Source organism: Streptopelia decaocto (assembly GCF_964273445.1).
Source record: "Streptopelia decaocto genome assembly, chromosome: 1".
Lineage (NCBI taxonomy): Eukaryota > Metazoa > Chordata > Aves > Columbiformes > Columbidae > Streptopelia > Streptopelia decaocto.
The window spans coordinates 71,797,748-71,812,247 of record NC_138663.1 but is presented as its reverse complement, the minus strand read 5'-3'; the positions used below and the strand labels follow the sequence as shown (position 1 = coordinate 71,812,247).

Sequence of the window (14,500 nt, the reverse complement as noted above, 5' to 3'; positions counted from 1 at the left end):
ACAGCAATTCAGGATGTTTCCAAGTGTGTTGGCGTCGGCTTGGGATCTGCCCTCTGAGCATCAGTCTCTGTCTCTGTAGAGGGATGAGCAATGGAGAGTGAATTACCTACATCTCCAGTGGTCCTTCTGACTCAGCACTGAATCATTTGATGAGATGCCATACAGGAAGCTTACACTGTCATTCCCTGCACTTCATTAATGGGCAAGCAAAAAGTGCCAGTCTTTTGGACTGTCACACCAGTAATTGCTCACTCCCCACCCAATCCTATATGGATCAGATAGGTCAGCAGTGTTCCTGGGAGCTGAATTCCTTTTCACAGCATTTTCTTCAAGAAAAGAGTGTTGGTCACTCAGAATGAAGAGCCAGACTGATGAGTGAATCTGTTCCTCCAGGAAATTATATACCATATGTGCTGAACTTACAGTCATCAGATGTGCCAAGGAATGAATGTGATGAGAATTTTATTCTCTTCAGGGTCATTCGTGGCAGTGGAACTACTTGGAGCTGAGTTGGAATTGTTTTATGCTAAACAGCAACTTTAGTCATGAGAAGATTCTTTAGTGAAGTATTTAAAGAGAAAGATCTTGGAGGAAAGTAAACACTAGTGTGTATCCATTTCTAGTTATTCCTCGTGCTGCTTTTTGAAGAGTTCCTTGCTTCCTACCTTCTCTCCATCCTGTCCTGGTTCAGACCACCATGGTTTGGGAGCAGACAGATAGGTCTGCTTCTGTTTGGACCTTGTCAATGCCAACTAATGTTTGCAGGGAGCTTGGTAGAAAGCACAGCAGGGCATTCCTTTCTGCTTTCGAGGTAGCTGCTGCCCACAGCCAAGACACTTTAAGTAGGTAGGACAAACAATACAATATTGTGGTCTTTATTTACAAGCCAAGAATGAGCACAGTGCATTTGAATGTACAGTGATGTGGGTGGATGGTCTGTAGAAGATAGGACGCTGAGTAAAATTGAGGGGTTGGTTTTCTTTATATTGTAGCAAAGAAAGGAGACTTTAAGAAATTACAGCCACAGAGGTAGGTACAGTTGTAAATTAATTCCTCTTTGATCTTCACATCATTTGGGTTATCCCACATTAGCTGGCCACATTGTATTTAAGGCTGTTTGGGTTTAAACAAGAACAATGTATAGCTCTGGAGTTTCATGTCCTCCAGCTGTTTCATTGTGACTCCCTTAAATAGCTCTATGAATGCGTTTTTCTTGTCTGGGGCTTCAAGTGTGTGAAATAAATGTTCTGGAGCCACGTAGTTTCTGCCCAAAATTTCAGGTTTTCCTTTAGACTTTGGCGTCCTTGTATAGATGAACAGCCCATTGAGAAGGCAAAAGGGCTGGTGCTATGTCACTGTGTGGCACTACATTTTCTCAGGACTAGAGCTTTTCCTGTGCCCGCCTTTCCCTGGTTAAGTGCTGATCCCTCTCCTGAGGGATCATGGGTTCCAGGGCAGCAAGAACCCCTGGGTCTTCACCTCGACAGGGTCTTAAAGAGTATTGCTGCCTTGACAAGAGAGCAAGGGGATCGTTGAAGAGGATCAGAGCAAATGGAGTGAACAAATAGGCAGCTACTTGTTTCAGTTGTTGACGTGTACCCAGAAGTTTCCTTCTTTTATCATCCAGGGCTTTCAACGAACAGCACTGAAATTTGATCTTTGTTTTTCAGATAAAAACCTGTTAGTCACTGTGCTCTGGTGGTATTTTCCTCTTTGTCAGTAATTTCCGAAGTCAAAATTGATGGCTTTAGCTAAGTCAAAAGTTTGCTCCATTTATGTCAAGCATTTCATTTTGTGAGAGGATTGTTAGTACTTAAAGACACTGGCCTAGAACTATGCTTTATCTCCCCACTGCTGTTAAGGATCATGACTGGGGGAGTATGCTTATGCAAAAGTGATGTTAGAAGTTCTCCTGCTGAAGAAATGTAAGTGCTTATATGGGAAACCCATCAGTAGACAGCACAGGCTAAATGAAACAAGGTGAAAATATCCTTATGAAGATGTTACATGCTCTTAAAATCAAGGCAAGGATAAAATTTAGTTAGTGTTTCACAAAGAGCTTTCTACCAGTGGTTTTTTTTTAGATAACCCAGTCTGTATTTCAGAATATTTCAGAGATATTGTCTACCTCGACCCAAGCCTCTACCATCTAAAACTTAGTATCCAGGATTTTCCTGGAGACATTTTCATTTTTTATCTCTGCCCTCAACCTTATAGTGCTCATTGTGGTACAATAACAGGAACCACATATAGAAATATGAATGGCAGGAGATACTTTCAAAGCATTTGCACAGAAACACAGTACAGCTGGATCAGATCTTACTTTCTTCACGTGTGTTCCAGTCAGCTGCTCAAAATGGGGTTTCTCTTAACATGCTTCCCCAGGAACCACCATTACATGGTGGTGGAGGGAGGTAGTTTTCACAGTAGTGATTTCATTCTGTGTAATAGTAAGTATCTGCATTTCTGTTTTGCTTTCTCTGCTCAACTGTAGGTCACACAAATAAAAACATTTCCAAGCTGGCAGCAGTACCCAGTAAGCCCAGCTAGCAGTTTGAGAGTTAGATCCTACACCTTGATCACAATATATACCATCTGTATTTCTTTTTTTCTCCACAGATAGCTTTGTCCAGAGACCTTCAAGACCATCCACAGAAACAGTCCACCACAACCCCCCAACCATTGAACTGTTGCATCGTTCTAGATCACCCATCACCAACAATCACCGTCCATCACCAGATCCCGATCAGCGGCCACTGAAGTCCCCTATGGACAACACTATCCGTCGCCTCTCCCCAGCCGACAGGGTGCCAGGGACAAGGCATCAGCTAGAGAACAACCACCAGGAGCCCTATCCTCTCTCAGTGTCCCCGATAGAAAACAACCACTGCCCGCCTCCTTCCGAGGTGCTCCAGAAACCCTCCAGCCCTCGCCAGGAGAACACCAGGGTCATCCAGCTGATGCCTAGCCCTATCATGCATCCTTTGATACTGAACCCCAGGCACTCCGATTTCAAACCACCAAGGTTGTCTGAGGACGGGCTGCACAGGGAGGTAAAGCCAATCAACCTGTCCCACCGAGAAGAATTAGCTTATATGAACCACATCATGGTGTCTGTATCCCCTCCTGAGGACCATGCAATGCCAATTGGAAGAATAGCAGGTAAGTGATATTCTCTAAGCTACACCAAAGTTGATGCTTTTCATTCATAACTAACCATGCTGTGTATAAAGAGCTGCTCGTTTTGCTACCCTGTGACCTCAGGAGTTTACTGGCATTCTGCAAGTTTCACCACATCTGTGGTTTAGACAGTTAAATATGATTAAATCAGTTTCTTTGCAGGTAAGCAAAGCTGCAGAGTGACTTGCTTGCAACCACAGAATGCGTAATTGGTATTGAAACATTTGTGTCCTGACACTCACTGCTCCCTACCCACTAGCAATCCATTTGTTTCCCAAGATACCTATCTCCAAAGCATTGTCCTGCAAAGAGGTAATTTCCAAGAGTTGCATTCACATTAGTGTCCAGTCCTATGGAAAGGTAAAAACCCTTTGTCAGTAGCCTTTGAGATAATGCAATGTCAAGCTTGCTATTATGGAAATGGCGGGACTTATGAAACACCACCTCAGAGTCCTACTTTGTAGGCTTTCCCATGCTCCTCACACCAGGATTGTCCCTTTTTACGGAAACAAGGTTGCCTTTGTCCCACACAAACCACAGGCATCGTCTCACTTTTGTTATCGTAAATAACTGACATCACAACAGCTGAATCAGGAAACTGAGGTTACAGAAAATGTTTTTTGTACTTGAAAGGGAACTGTAAATAGATAGGGAAAGGGGAAAGGGGAATCCAACCACTTCAGAAATATGCTGAATGCCTTAGTAACCAATTTCTTTGGAGAGATGTACATACACACCACACCCAAAAACATTCCATGCATTTATGTCAGCAGCGAGCTGATGTGATGCCCAGCTCCAGTGGGGTATTACACATGTCCACCGAGGTACATTTTAAAACACCTTGTTCTTATTTTCCTTACCTGCCTTAAATTTGTTACGTATGTGATGCTGCCTCAGCTTTAATCAGGAAGATTTTCTATTTCCTTAAGACTTACCACTTTAAAGTCAAAAGGCACGTATCTCACCATCCATTCCAACACCAAGCACAACAAGGCCCATGAACCTTTCATGTAATAGAGAGATGGGTTACAGAAATTAATCTTTTGACATTTTTGCCCGGCTGACATTTGTCTCTCTCCTTTTGATTCTTACTACCCACACTATTCTCAGCAAGTTAAGAAATATACTTCATGTTATAGCAGAGAAGATACTCTACTGGTTGCATCACTGGATATTTCCTTTCCATAAAGTACTATTGAAAGATCAGGAGGGTTGTTGCTTTTTATTTTTCGGAAGGAAACATTGCCTAAGAATGAAGCCTAGACTGAAAAGAATATGAGAAAAATTATGGGGAGCGGGTAAGGGTGTGATTTTTTAATTTAGACACAGGAGTTTTCTTACATAATTGGGAATCTTTGGTTTCTGCACGTTGTGCACTGGGTCCAGTGACACCAGCCTTGTAACTAGTATGTCATGTCCTTTCCCACACATGCCCAAGCTCATGGATATTTGGGCCTAAGACCGGTGCTTGGCAAATATGTGTAGCAGTTCGAAGTGTTATACACAGGCTATATTTGCATGCTTAGCTGCTTTCATTTGCAGTTTCACGGCTTTGCTTAGACCCACCAGCATGGGTGACATGTTTTAAAGAGCTGGTGAGGTATTCCATGCCAAAAAGATCTTAGGTGTACTCGAGCATTCAGTTCAGATGAGGGCAGTGCTTTATGGCCAGGGTTTGGGGGATTACATAGCTGGTGGCTGCGAGCATCTTAGATTTCTGCTGATAAATTTGCCACTGTACTTCCGTCAGTACTCCATGTCCTTTTGTCATAAACAAGCCTCACTTGCTCCATGGGCATAAGCTAGTGCTCTTCTGGTTGGGTTGTAATGGCTCCCGAACAGTAGCTGGACCCTATAAAGGGCTCACAGCCAATTTAAAGGTGACAAAACCCAGATTGCTACTAAAAATATTGACAGCCCACGTTTCATACCTGAAGTCAACTTCATCTGTGCTATTGAATTCCATGGCAGCATACTTAGGCCCCCTAGAAAGAAAGTACATGCCTTTCTACCTGTTTCACCCCCATCTCACAGCCTTCAATTTAGAGCTCTTGCCATTGAGTGATTTCATTTTAAGAGCATTTCTTTTTTCTGTCAGCATAAAACTATTTTCTATCTGAATGTCCTTATCTTCACTCACACTCCTATAGTTCACAGTGAGGCTTTTGGCCAACCATGGCTCACCACTTCGATTTGAGAGACACCATGAAAATTATAAAATAATATCATTTGTCTCTTGAACTGCAAATATCCATCAATACAGGTGTATTGTTAAAAAGAGCTTTTTAAAAATCACTGTCATTATTTCCATTTTATGGATGAGGAAGACTGATGGGTTGGGTAATGAAAATATTTACCGGTAGTCCAGTGGCAGAGCAAACTACTTATCTGTTTGCACTGGTGAGAAGAGAGTTTTGACATTCTACTGGCTTAACTATTTGCATGCAGGTGATTTTCAGGGCAGCTTTGAGGAGCAGCTACTAGGGAAGCCCCGTAGACTGCTCACTAAAACATTGGGCTGAGCTCCAAAACATGTTCAATTCACAGCTCAGATATTTTAAATTGTAAAAGGAATTCTTCCTGGACTTAAGATACCTCACAGCCTCATAAACCTGTTAATTTGTAGATAGAGTTTGGTTTTTAAATGCAGCATTCAGTTACTTGGTGCTGAGAAAGAAAACAATGTTTTCACTTGCTGCTATCCACAAATAGTCCGTTTTCAGAAGGTCGATCAATAGAGCTCTGGACTTCCTATCAGGCAAAATAATGACCTCTACTCATCGGCTGACTAATCTTTCCTAACTTTTTATGTAATATCATTTCTCAAAATATTAGTTTTACTGTTGAAGCACTTTCTCTTTTACAGCAAAGAAATCAAGTTGAAGGTCTTATTCTCTTTTCCTCTAAGGACATTTTACGCTTTTCTAGCAAAGCAAGAGGCATAAAGTATCTTTATGTTACTCATTAAAGTCCCATATATTATTCATCAATGGCTAGAGCTGATTTTTAAAATTGTATTTAGCTATCTTCTCAACACAATATGCACAAGTCTTTTCTGTTACTTGGGCAGAACTAGAGGTCATTGTGTTGGGATGATCTAAAGGCAGGCTTGCAACCCCTGTAAATACACCAGTCAAGGGTTAAGCTACTAACTCAGGCATCTATAGTTACCTAGCTACGACAGCACTTAGAATATTAAAAACATGTCAGAAGAGGAGTTTTGCAGAGCAGTGTAATGGACAATTTTCCCCACTGGAACTGCTAATTCAAAGCAGCAACAATGTTTTTTGGTAGTCAGCTCCCAACTTGGACTTCAGCAAGCAGACAGTCTTTCTGGCTTACTTTTAGCTCTGAATTTTTTAAATAGTCCATCTTGGTTACTGACAGATAGTTTCCAAAGATTTCACTCTGTGTGGAAAAAATATGTACTTTCCTTTTTGTTTTTTTTTTTCTATTTTTTTAACACAGTTGCAGTTTAAATCAAGAGAGGTGCCTCAAATTAACTCTTCTGCAGAATGGAAATTCCACTCCCCATACACCTCTGACTGGGAGGGTTTTGTTATCAAACATTTTAGGACTTTGATATCTCATAAAAGATACTTCCCCAAGTTACAGGGAGAGGCAGGGGTTATTGCGTTGGCAGGCTTTTATAGCATGTCATGGCTGAGGCGTGCACTGCAGCCCCAGAGGAGCCACAGCCACCAGAAACCCTCCCTGCAGCCATCCTGAAGTTCTGCCCCCTTGGCTTTCATTGAGAGCTCTGCCATTTACTTCAACCAAGGAAGGTTTCCACCACAAAACTTTATTTAGGTGTCAAAAATGTCCTTTTTTTTTCAGATATCCATGTCTACCTCAGCTGTTTAGCATGCAGGAAAATGGGAACTGACATTTTAGATCTTACCACAAACCTGTCAGTTGCTTAAAGGAAGACACAGGAATTCCTGCAAGAGGCAGTTACGGGATTATCTGACTAACACAGGGTTGGTTTCGTCCTAGTTTTTATTGCACAGAGGTTGGCTTAGAAACATTCCAATTAATCTAATGACACGTTGGTGTTCACCTCACTTTTGTTTCCATCACGTAAAAATCACTAATACAATTCTGGAAATTTCTTGTGAGGGGAACTACACTGCTGAACATGTTCCTGAGATTTCCGGCTCCAGTGTCTTTTTCTATGGGACCAAAAGGCTTTTTCACTCATCCACAGCAACCACTGGCTCTCAAACTTTGGGATACAGGTATAACTGCCCCCTTACTGGAGCACTGCCCAGCACAGATATTAACCAAGCGACTGCAGGGGTGTGAAAGGCAAGGTGTTGGAGAGTGGCAGGTGCAGCTGGACTCCCCCAAGGACTCCCTGTCCTGTTGCAGCTGGGACTCAATAAAACCCATTGGGCTCCAGGTTTACGCTGTGCGTGTCTGAGGCCAACCTGTACCATTTGTACTGGCACCTTAGAAGGATGAGCATTGCTGTTTCTCCACAGAGCCCCAGCCTACCAATTGCTTTTGCTTCTGCTCTGCATTTGGTGGGGGGCAGATCTACAGACAGGTGAGCCTTGTGCCTGTTGTTGTCAATTAGTATGCTGTTCTTATCAGCTGGGTTACCTTAGCAACTGGGCTGTATTTGACTTTATGAGCTGCCAGATTTGATTCTTCCCCTTCAGGTGTCTGAGGAAAAGCCAGGTAATGTTTAAGCCATTCAGAGGCACTTTGTCTACCACTCTATTGGTTTGGCCCATAAAACTGTTGACTGCAGTTGGAATGAGGACAGGCAAGATTTTTACCCTGCCAAAGTCATGAAAGAGATCTACCTCCAGCTTTGCTTCTGACTTTCCTCAATGCCTTGATGTGCCACATGGCCATGCATCTAGAGAGTATGGGGGCATAGCCTGAACCCCACAGATTTGTAGCAAGACACATATTACTCACATATAAAAATACATATAAAAACAGTCAGACTGCCAAAAGTGAACATTCAGTCCCCTGTAAGAGTGCACCAGCTACGAATGACTCACATTCTACTAAAATCTACAGAACAGCGCTTACGATGGGCGTAGGCTACATGCTAGCTCTGAGCATGGGGAGGTGTTCCACCCCAAAGCTCTGTAAGGATAGTAATTTGGTTGTTTTATATGGGGAGAGAGGTCGGAGGGTGAACAGGATCAGGGATTCTCCTCCTCCTTTGTTTGAAAAACTTAATCACTTCTCATAAACTTGTGTGGGAGTGGAAAAGAAGCGAAGAGTTAGTTGAGTGAATCTTTCACAAACATAGTGCTTAAAAAACTGCTAATTGACTGATATTTATATTTTTACTTTGGAATTGAGCTGGAAAGCTTCTTTTAAAGGAGAGTAAGAAAAACAAACTCAGCTGATTGAACTATTAGATTTGTAACACTAGACATCTACAGCTTAAACACTGCAAGTCACTGCACTTCAAAACATGGTACCTTGGTCATCCGTGTCTCCTTGACTTATCTACTAGGACCAGAGCCCCAGTGCCCACATTTGCTCCAGATGTGTCGATGTGACATTTATGACTGTGTCAAGTTGTAGGATGATAATTTCCTTTTTTAACTTATATACCAGCAAAATCCTTTGTGCAAATGCAGTTACACCACATTAGTTTATTTTCCTTTCTGTACAAAATAGCTGTACAGGCGCAGTTGCTATTCAATGGCATAGGTTGGGTGGTAGGGAGGGAGGGTGTGAAGGGAGGCAAAGAACAGTTATGCCTGTAAGATACCAATAAGGGGATAAAACTTAAAAACTAAGTACAACTTAGGATTTGAAAGTTTTGAAGCAGCTGATACAGTTACCCCTCACAGAAGGGATGCTGTTTCATCTTCTGTTTGATTTTTAGTGTTTGCACTATAGTAGTATCTATAGGCTCTGTTGTGCTACAGCCCCTGCACCAAAAAGTGTACTGTCCAGACAAGGTAAATATAAAGAGAGGAAGAGCATGCAAAGGTGAAAGGTGTTTTCAAGAGTTGTTGGTGAGAGGTGTTGGAAAGAGAGCACTATACCGTATTTTTCCTGAGACATGACCCCATCAGGTTTTGACAGCATGGTACTGACTTGTGGGATTTTCTGAAACACAGACTTTGTCTGGGGGCAGCTGTTACAAGACCCACCTTCAGTCTCAGCATATGAGCAATTACATGTGACAGGCCGGCAAACTACAGAAAACCAGAACAGTGGTTCACTTCAGCGTGGTAAGTTGTAAGTGATGGGGGTTCAGGGCCTGCTTTCCAGGCAGCTGACCCTCCTTCCCATAGGACAGCAGCCCATACAGACAGGTTAGAGCCTTGAAAGAAGCTGGGGATCTTAGCGTAGGCATGGCCTGTCACTCCCATTTGGATATGACAATGATAATGTCACTGGCCTTGTTTAATCACTTGCCCTTGCAGTCATGTACACTTTTACATTTGCAGTATATGCCACGTCTATTTCGAGCCCCTTGTGGAAGCCAGACTACTATAAAGAGACTGAAGTATGGATGAGAGTCAAGCTCACAGAGTTCATATTCATCGGAGAAGTTTTCATTATAACCTTGAGAGTCATCTTAACATGGCATTAACAATTAATTTCAGCATGAAAGTGTGCCTTCCCTGCCAATTTAACTAATGGCACTCAAGCAATAGCTGAATGGCAATAGCATGCATAGGTGGTTGCAGATTTTCTGTGAAGCGTCTTGGTTTACAGCCACCTCCGTTCTTACTGCACAGATAGAGGAGCAGAAATTGCAGCCAGGGTTTGTTCTGATCCACTCAGAAGCCAGGACTGACCAAGCCGTAGGAAAGCTCAGTCATTTGGATTTCATCCTTCTCATAGGAAAGCTGAGTCATTTGGATTTCATCCTTCTCATTCCTGTACTGCAGGATCTGCCTGCCATGGCTAGACAGGTGTGATAAGTGGGTTCAGAGTAGCCTCAGCCTCCACTGGGGTCAGCAGGATGTTAAACACTATTTTAAGAAACTTGCTTTTTAATGAAAACACGACCCTTATTTTCCCTGTATATTGCACACTCTTCAGGCTAGAGTTGTGTCAGTAATTCAGATTTCCTTCGACGAAGCAAACCTGCATCACTTTAAATCCTCATAGGTAAACCAGGAAAATACACTGTGGTGTTAACAGTGACAGACCTATTGAAGTCTGGTTTTAATACTAATCAGTTAGAAGTGGCATAAAAAAATTGCGTCAGTTTATGTTCATTTAAACTGATAAGACTACTGTTGAAGGGAAGGGAAGGGGAGGGGAGGGGTGTTAAGAGTTTGGCCATGTCTAAATATGGAGATCTAAGCCCAAGAAGGAGAGGTCACATTTCAGTTTTCTGCAAGGGGCCTATCAGAAATCAGAAGTTTACAGCTTACAAAGTCCCTTGAGGAGGGGCTTCTTGGGAACACACCAGGAGCCATATCTTCCAGCCATACCTCTCAGAGCACTCTGAGGTTACTGGTGGAGCACAGAAGTGAGGTTCTTAGGCAGCAGTCTCCTACAGACAATGATTTTCAGCTGTTGCAAAACAAAACAAAAACAAAAACCAAAAAATCCACTGGAGAAGTCTAAGCCTGAGGTGAAGTGAGCTTGTGACAGATACTGGAGATTCTCACGTTGTAGGGTCAAAAAATATTACTCTTGTTAGGAATGCCTTTGCTGTAGTTAAGTCGCTCCTGCTTTTGCCCACTTCTCTAAAGTAGAATTCGGAAGACAAAGCTTCATCCTTAATTCTTAAATTCCCATCTTTAAAGTCTTTGGCCAGTTCTCTGATGTCAGAGCGGTTGTGAGGACAGGGAGCTGCTGGAGAGGGTCCAACATAGGGCAACAAAGATGATTAAGGGAGTGGAGCACCTCCCTTATGAAGAAAGGCTGAGGGAGCTGTGTCTCTTTAGTTTGGAGAAGAGGAGACTGAGGGGTGACCTTATTAATGTTTATAAATATATAAAGGGTGAGTGCCACAAGGATGGAGCCAGGCTCTTCTCGGTGGCAAACAATGATAGGACAAGGGGTAATGGGATCAAGCTGGAACACAAGAGGTTCCACTTAAATTTGAGAAGAAACTTCTTCTCAGTGAGGGTGCCAGAGCACTGGAACAGGCTGCCCAGGGAGGTTGTGGAGTCTCCTTTTCTGGAGACATTCAAAACCCACCTGGACATGTTCCTGTGCGACCTCACCTAGGCGTTCCTGCTCCAGCAGGGGGATTGGACTAGACAATCTTTTGAGGTCCCTTCCAATCCCAAACATACTGTGATACTGTGAGGTGTTCATAGGATGTGCATGTGAACAGGTAAGAGGTTGAATTTCTTTCCCTTTTCGTAGTCATTGCCCTTCATGAGCAGTAAAGGTGAGGAAAAGCCACAGGAGGATCAGAAGCACATTTCTGTAGCAAGATAAGTGTAAGAGTGCTTTCCACCATTGTGGTGGAGTGGGGAAAGAACACTTGAAACTAATATTGGAAATACCTGTTTGGGAGGGAGCGGGGGAGGGAGGGGGAGAACAGGACAGGGCTGGGGGGAGGACATTTTTTAATACAACAGATTTTAGATTGCAAAGTCTTCATCTACCAAACTGTCTCTGGCCCATCTGTTACATATTCTTTGTGATCTGAGTGTTCTTTTCTACAACCATATGAGGGATATGAACCTTTTGGGTCCTACTTCCCTTTACACATTTTTATTGGCAAAGACAGCTTGGCCTCATCTTTCTGTGTTACTTTTACAAACTCACAGCACAACTCTCTGCAGCGTCACAGTTTCAGGTTTCTACTCTTCTGCCTGATCTCCCATTTGGGTACAAGACAGAAGCAATGTACAACTGTTGTATAGCGCGATCTGGCAACCTCTCTCCTCAGCCCCAGCTTGAATTTACTGAGCTGAACAAACAGTTGTCTGTCAAGAGGTTTCTCCACATAGAAACATTGGCTTTACTGTATCATCCTGCTTCCAACAGCAGCCAACATTCATGGAAATAAAACTCATTTCCCTCAGTAATCTGGACATGGATTACTGTATAGGGATGAGCAGGACTTCTCCATCTCAGGATTGATGCTCCCCCAGTCATCAGAGACATTTAAACCCTTAATCATGAGACTTGGTTACTTTTTTCTTGTAGCTTTGTCTGCTAAAATCAGTATGTCATGGAATTAGATATTGAGGCTGGATTGTGTCTCAACACAGCAGTAATTCTACTGTAGCATTTCTTTTTTTGTCAATGTGCTGTCTGTTGTTTTCCCAGTATTTTTGTTTTGCCACAGAAAAGGCTTTCAGCAAGAATACAAGAACTGATCTGATAAAGTCCGGTCATACAACTTCCCTCTCCTTTGCACCAGCTTTATTTTTCCTCCTTCTCCATTTGTGTGATGAGAGCAAGTTAGCTGAGTAGGTCTCACCATACACCTGGAACAGATGACAGCATCAGCCAGACTGATGAGTTTCATGTACCTGTTAGATAGCCCAAAGGTCCATTTGTGTTGCCCAGAAAGCTCTGTCTGTTGCACAACATTGGGTGTGGTTAAAATGCAATTAGAGCTGATGTCCACTGCAAGCCTAAACCAAGTCAGGATGTAGTAGTTCTCTCACGATCTTTTTTCTTTTCCATATAAATGAACAGCCATTAACCTTTGTGATTTCTTTGTTCTGGCTACAGTTTAAACAAATCCAGATGGCCCAAAGTAGTGTTATATTCTCAGAGACTTGTGGACCTTTTCAGGCAAGGAGGATGACAACAGACAGTAGGCTGAAGGTCCACAAGGCCTTCTAGGTCCTCTCCCTCTTACCTCCCCATCCTCGCCTGCTCCACCAGCATAGTCTCGCTGCCTTCTTTGTGCTGGCTTGAGCATTCCCTAGATCTTCCTGCAGGCAGATTCAGCTCTCAAATAGCAGAAAGCCGGCTGGCCATTTTTGCATGTTTTTTTTTCTTATGTTTAACTGATTTAAGTCAACTCATGGAGAAATCTGACAACAGAGCCAGCACAAGGTAAGCAGCAGGAGGAAGGGAGATCAGGACCTTCTTCTCAGCTGAATTTTACTAGTTCAGCATTTTGATACCATGAGCATCACCACCTTAGCTATCCTAATGGCACTTCAGGTGTGCTCACGGTAACCAGAGTACCGGAGAACTTCCGGAAAAGTTCTGTTCATTAGTCTCAGTTGTGAGCAGCCACCGTCTGCTTCACTTTGAACAAATGCAGCTGAAGCACAAATCACCTTGTAAAACAAAGGGGCCAGAGCTTGAGATTCTTCAGCTGGTAGAAATCAGAGAACCATTTAAGTCAAGTGATATCACGCTGGAGAAATTTTAGGCTAACCTACTCAGTAAGGGGTAAGGCCTCAGCTGATGTCAGAGGGAGTATGACAACGTTACTTTGGCATGAGCTCTTCTTTTGTGAAGCCATGTTAGTTTCCAAGTCAGTCATCAGCCAGACCAAATGCATTTTATATAATGATCTTCAGTGTAAGATGTGGGTGGGTCTCACAAAACATTTCTGTGGTTGAGAGAGGATTTTGGTCGTCGATACATGAAGAGGGCCAACTCTGCTTCTGCACCATGGGCCTCACTTAAACAACAGGGGTCTCAGAGGCACTGTGTGTTGTAGGAAATATTGCAGTGCAGGGGAATGTTACAGTCTGAAAAAAAGAGGTCTAAAGCATATGTGTGCCTACACTGTTAATAGCATTATTTAGTCTAAGGGAGCACAGAAGTAAGACCTCTTACTCCTGCAACATCAAGACTAGCAGTCTTGTGTCTAACTTGGCCAAATGATACTAGAGAAGTCATTCCTAATGTCTGGACAAGTGTCAAAATACTAGGACCATAAGGTCCCTAGTGTTTCATTTATAGATCATTCCGAGATGGTATTTTAATTTAAGGAATATGCGTATTGCTATCATGTAGCCTTTAGGAAGTATTTATATGCCAGTGGTTTGTAGGTGTATATTCAGAAGACTATTCCCATAGACTTAAAAGATATTTGAAAGGAGGACTCCGTAATACATGCTTCCATTCACACGGTGTCTATTTGACTGCCACAAGGGATTCTTAATGACAATATTACGGTCTCCCCTTTTTTGTAACATCACCGAAGCAGTGCTGTAAGTGTGGGGAGTAAACAGAGCTTTTCAGCCAAGGAAGAGAAACTGAGTTTTACCATGCTAAGGAGGAGTGGCTGAGGTTCAGGCACTTCTGCCGTGTGAAAGGAGGGGTTAGAATTAGAGCAAGGAGGCAAGCTTGCTGCAATCAGTGGGGTTTAAAGCCAGCAATTGCTGTTTATGTGAGAGATTTCTTCCTACTCCGCAAATCCCAAGCGCTCTGTCTCCTCTCCCTC

The 14,500-nt window shown here is 42.9% G+C and overlaps 1 protein-coding gene across 7 annotated transcripts in view; it reads left to right on the top strand.

Annotated features, from left to right (window-relative positions):
- Positions 1 to 14,500, top strand: part of ETV6 (ETS variant transcription factor 6) — a 138,405-nt gene that overhangs the window by 111,328 nt on the left and 12,577 nt on the right. For all 7 annotated transcript variants that reach the window (XM_082064207.1, XM_082064204.1, XM_082064203.1 and 4 more), the window contains one exon: positions 2,620 to 3,162. In XM_082064207.1, coding sequence (XP_081920333.1) covers positions 2,620 to 3,162 — 543 coding nt within the window. The remainder of the gene's footprint in view (positions 1 to 2,619; positions 3,163 to 14,500) is intronic.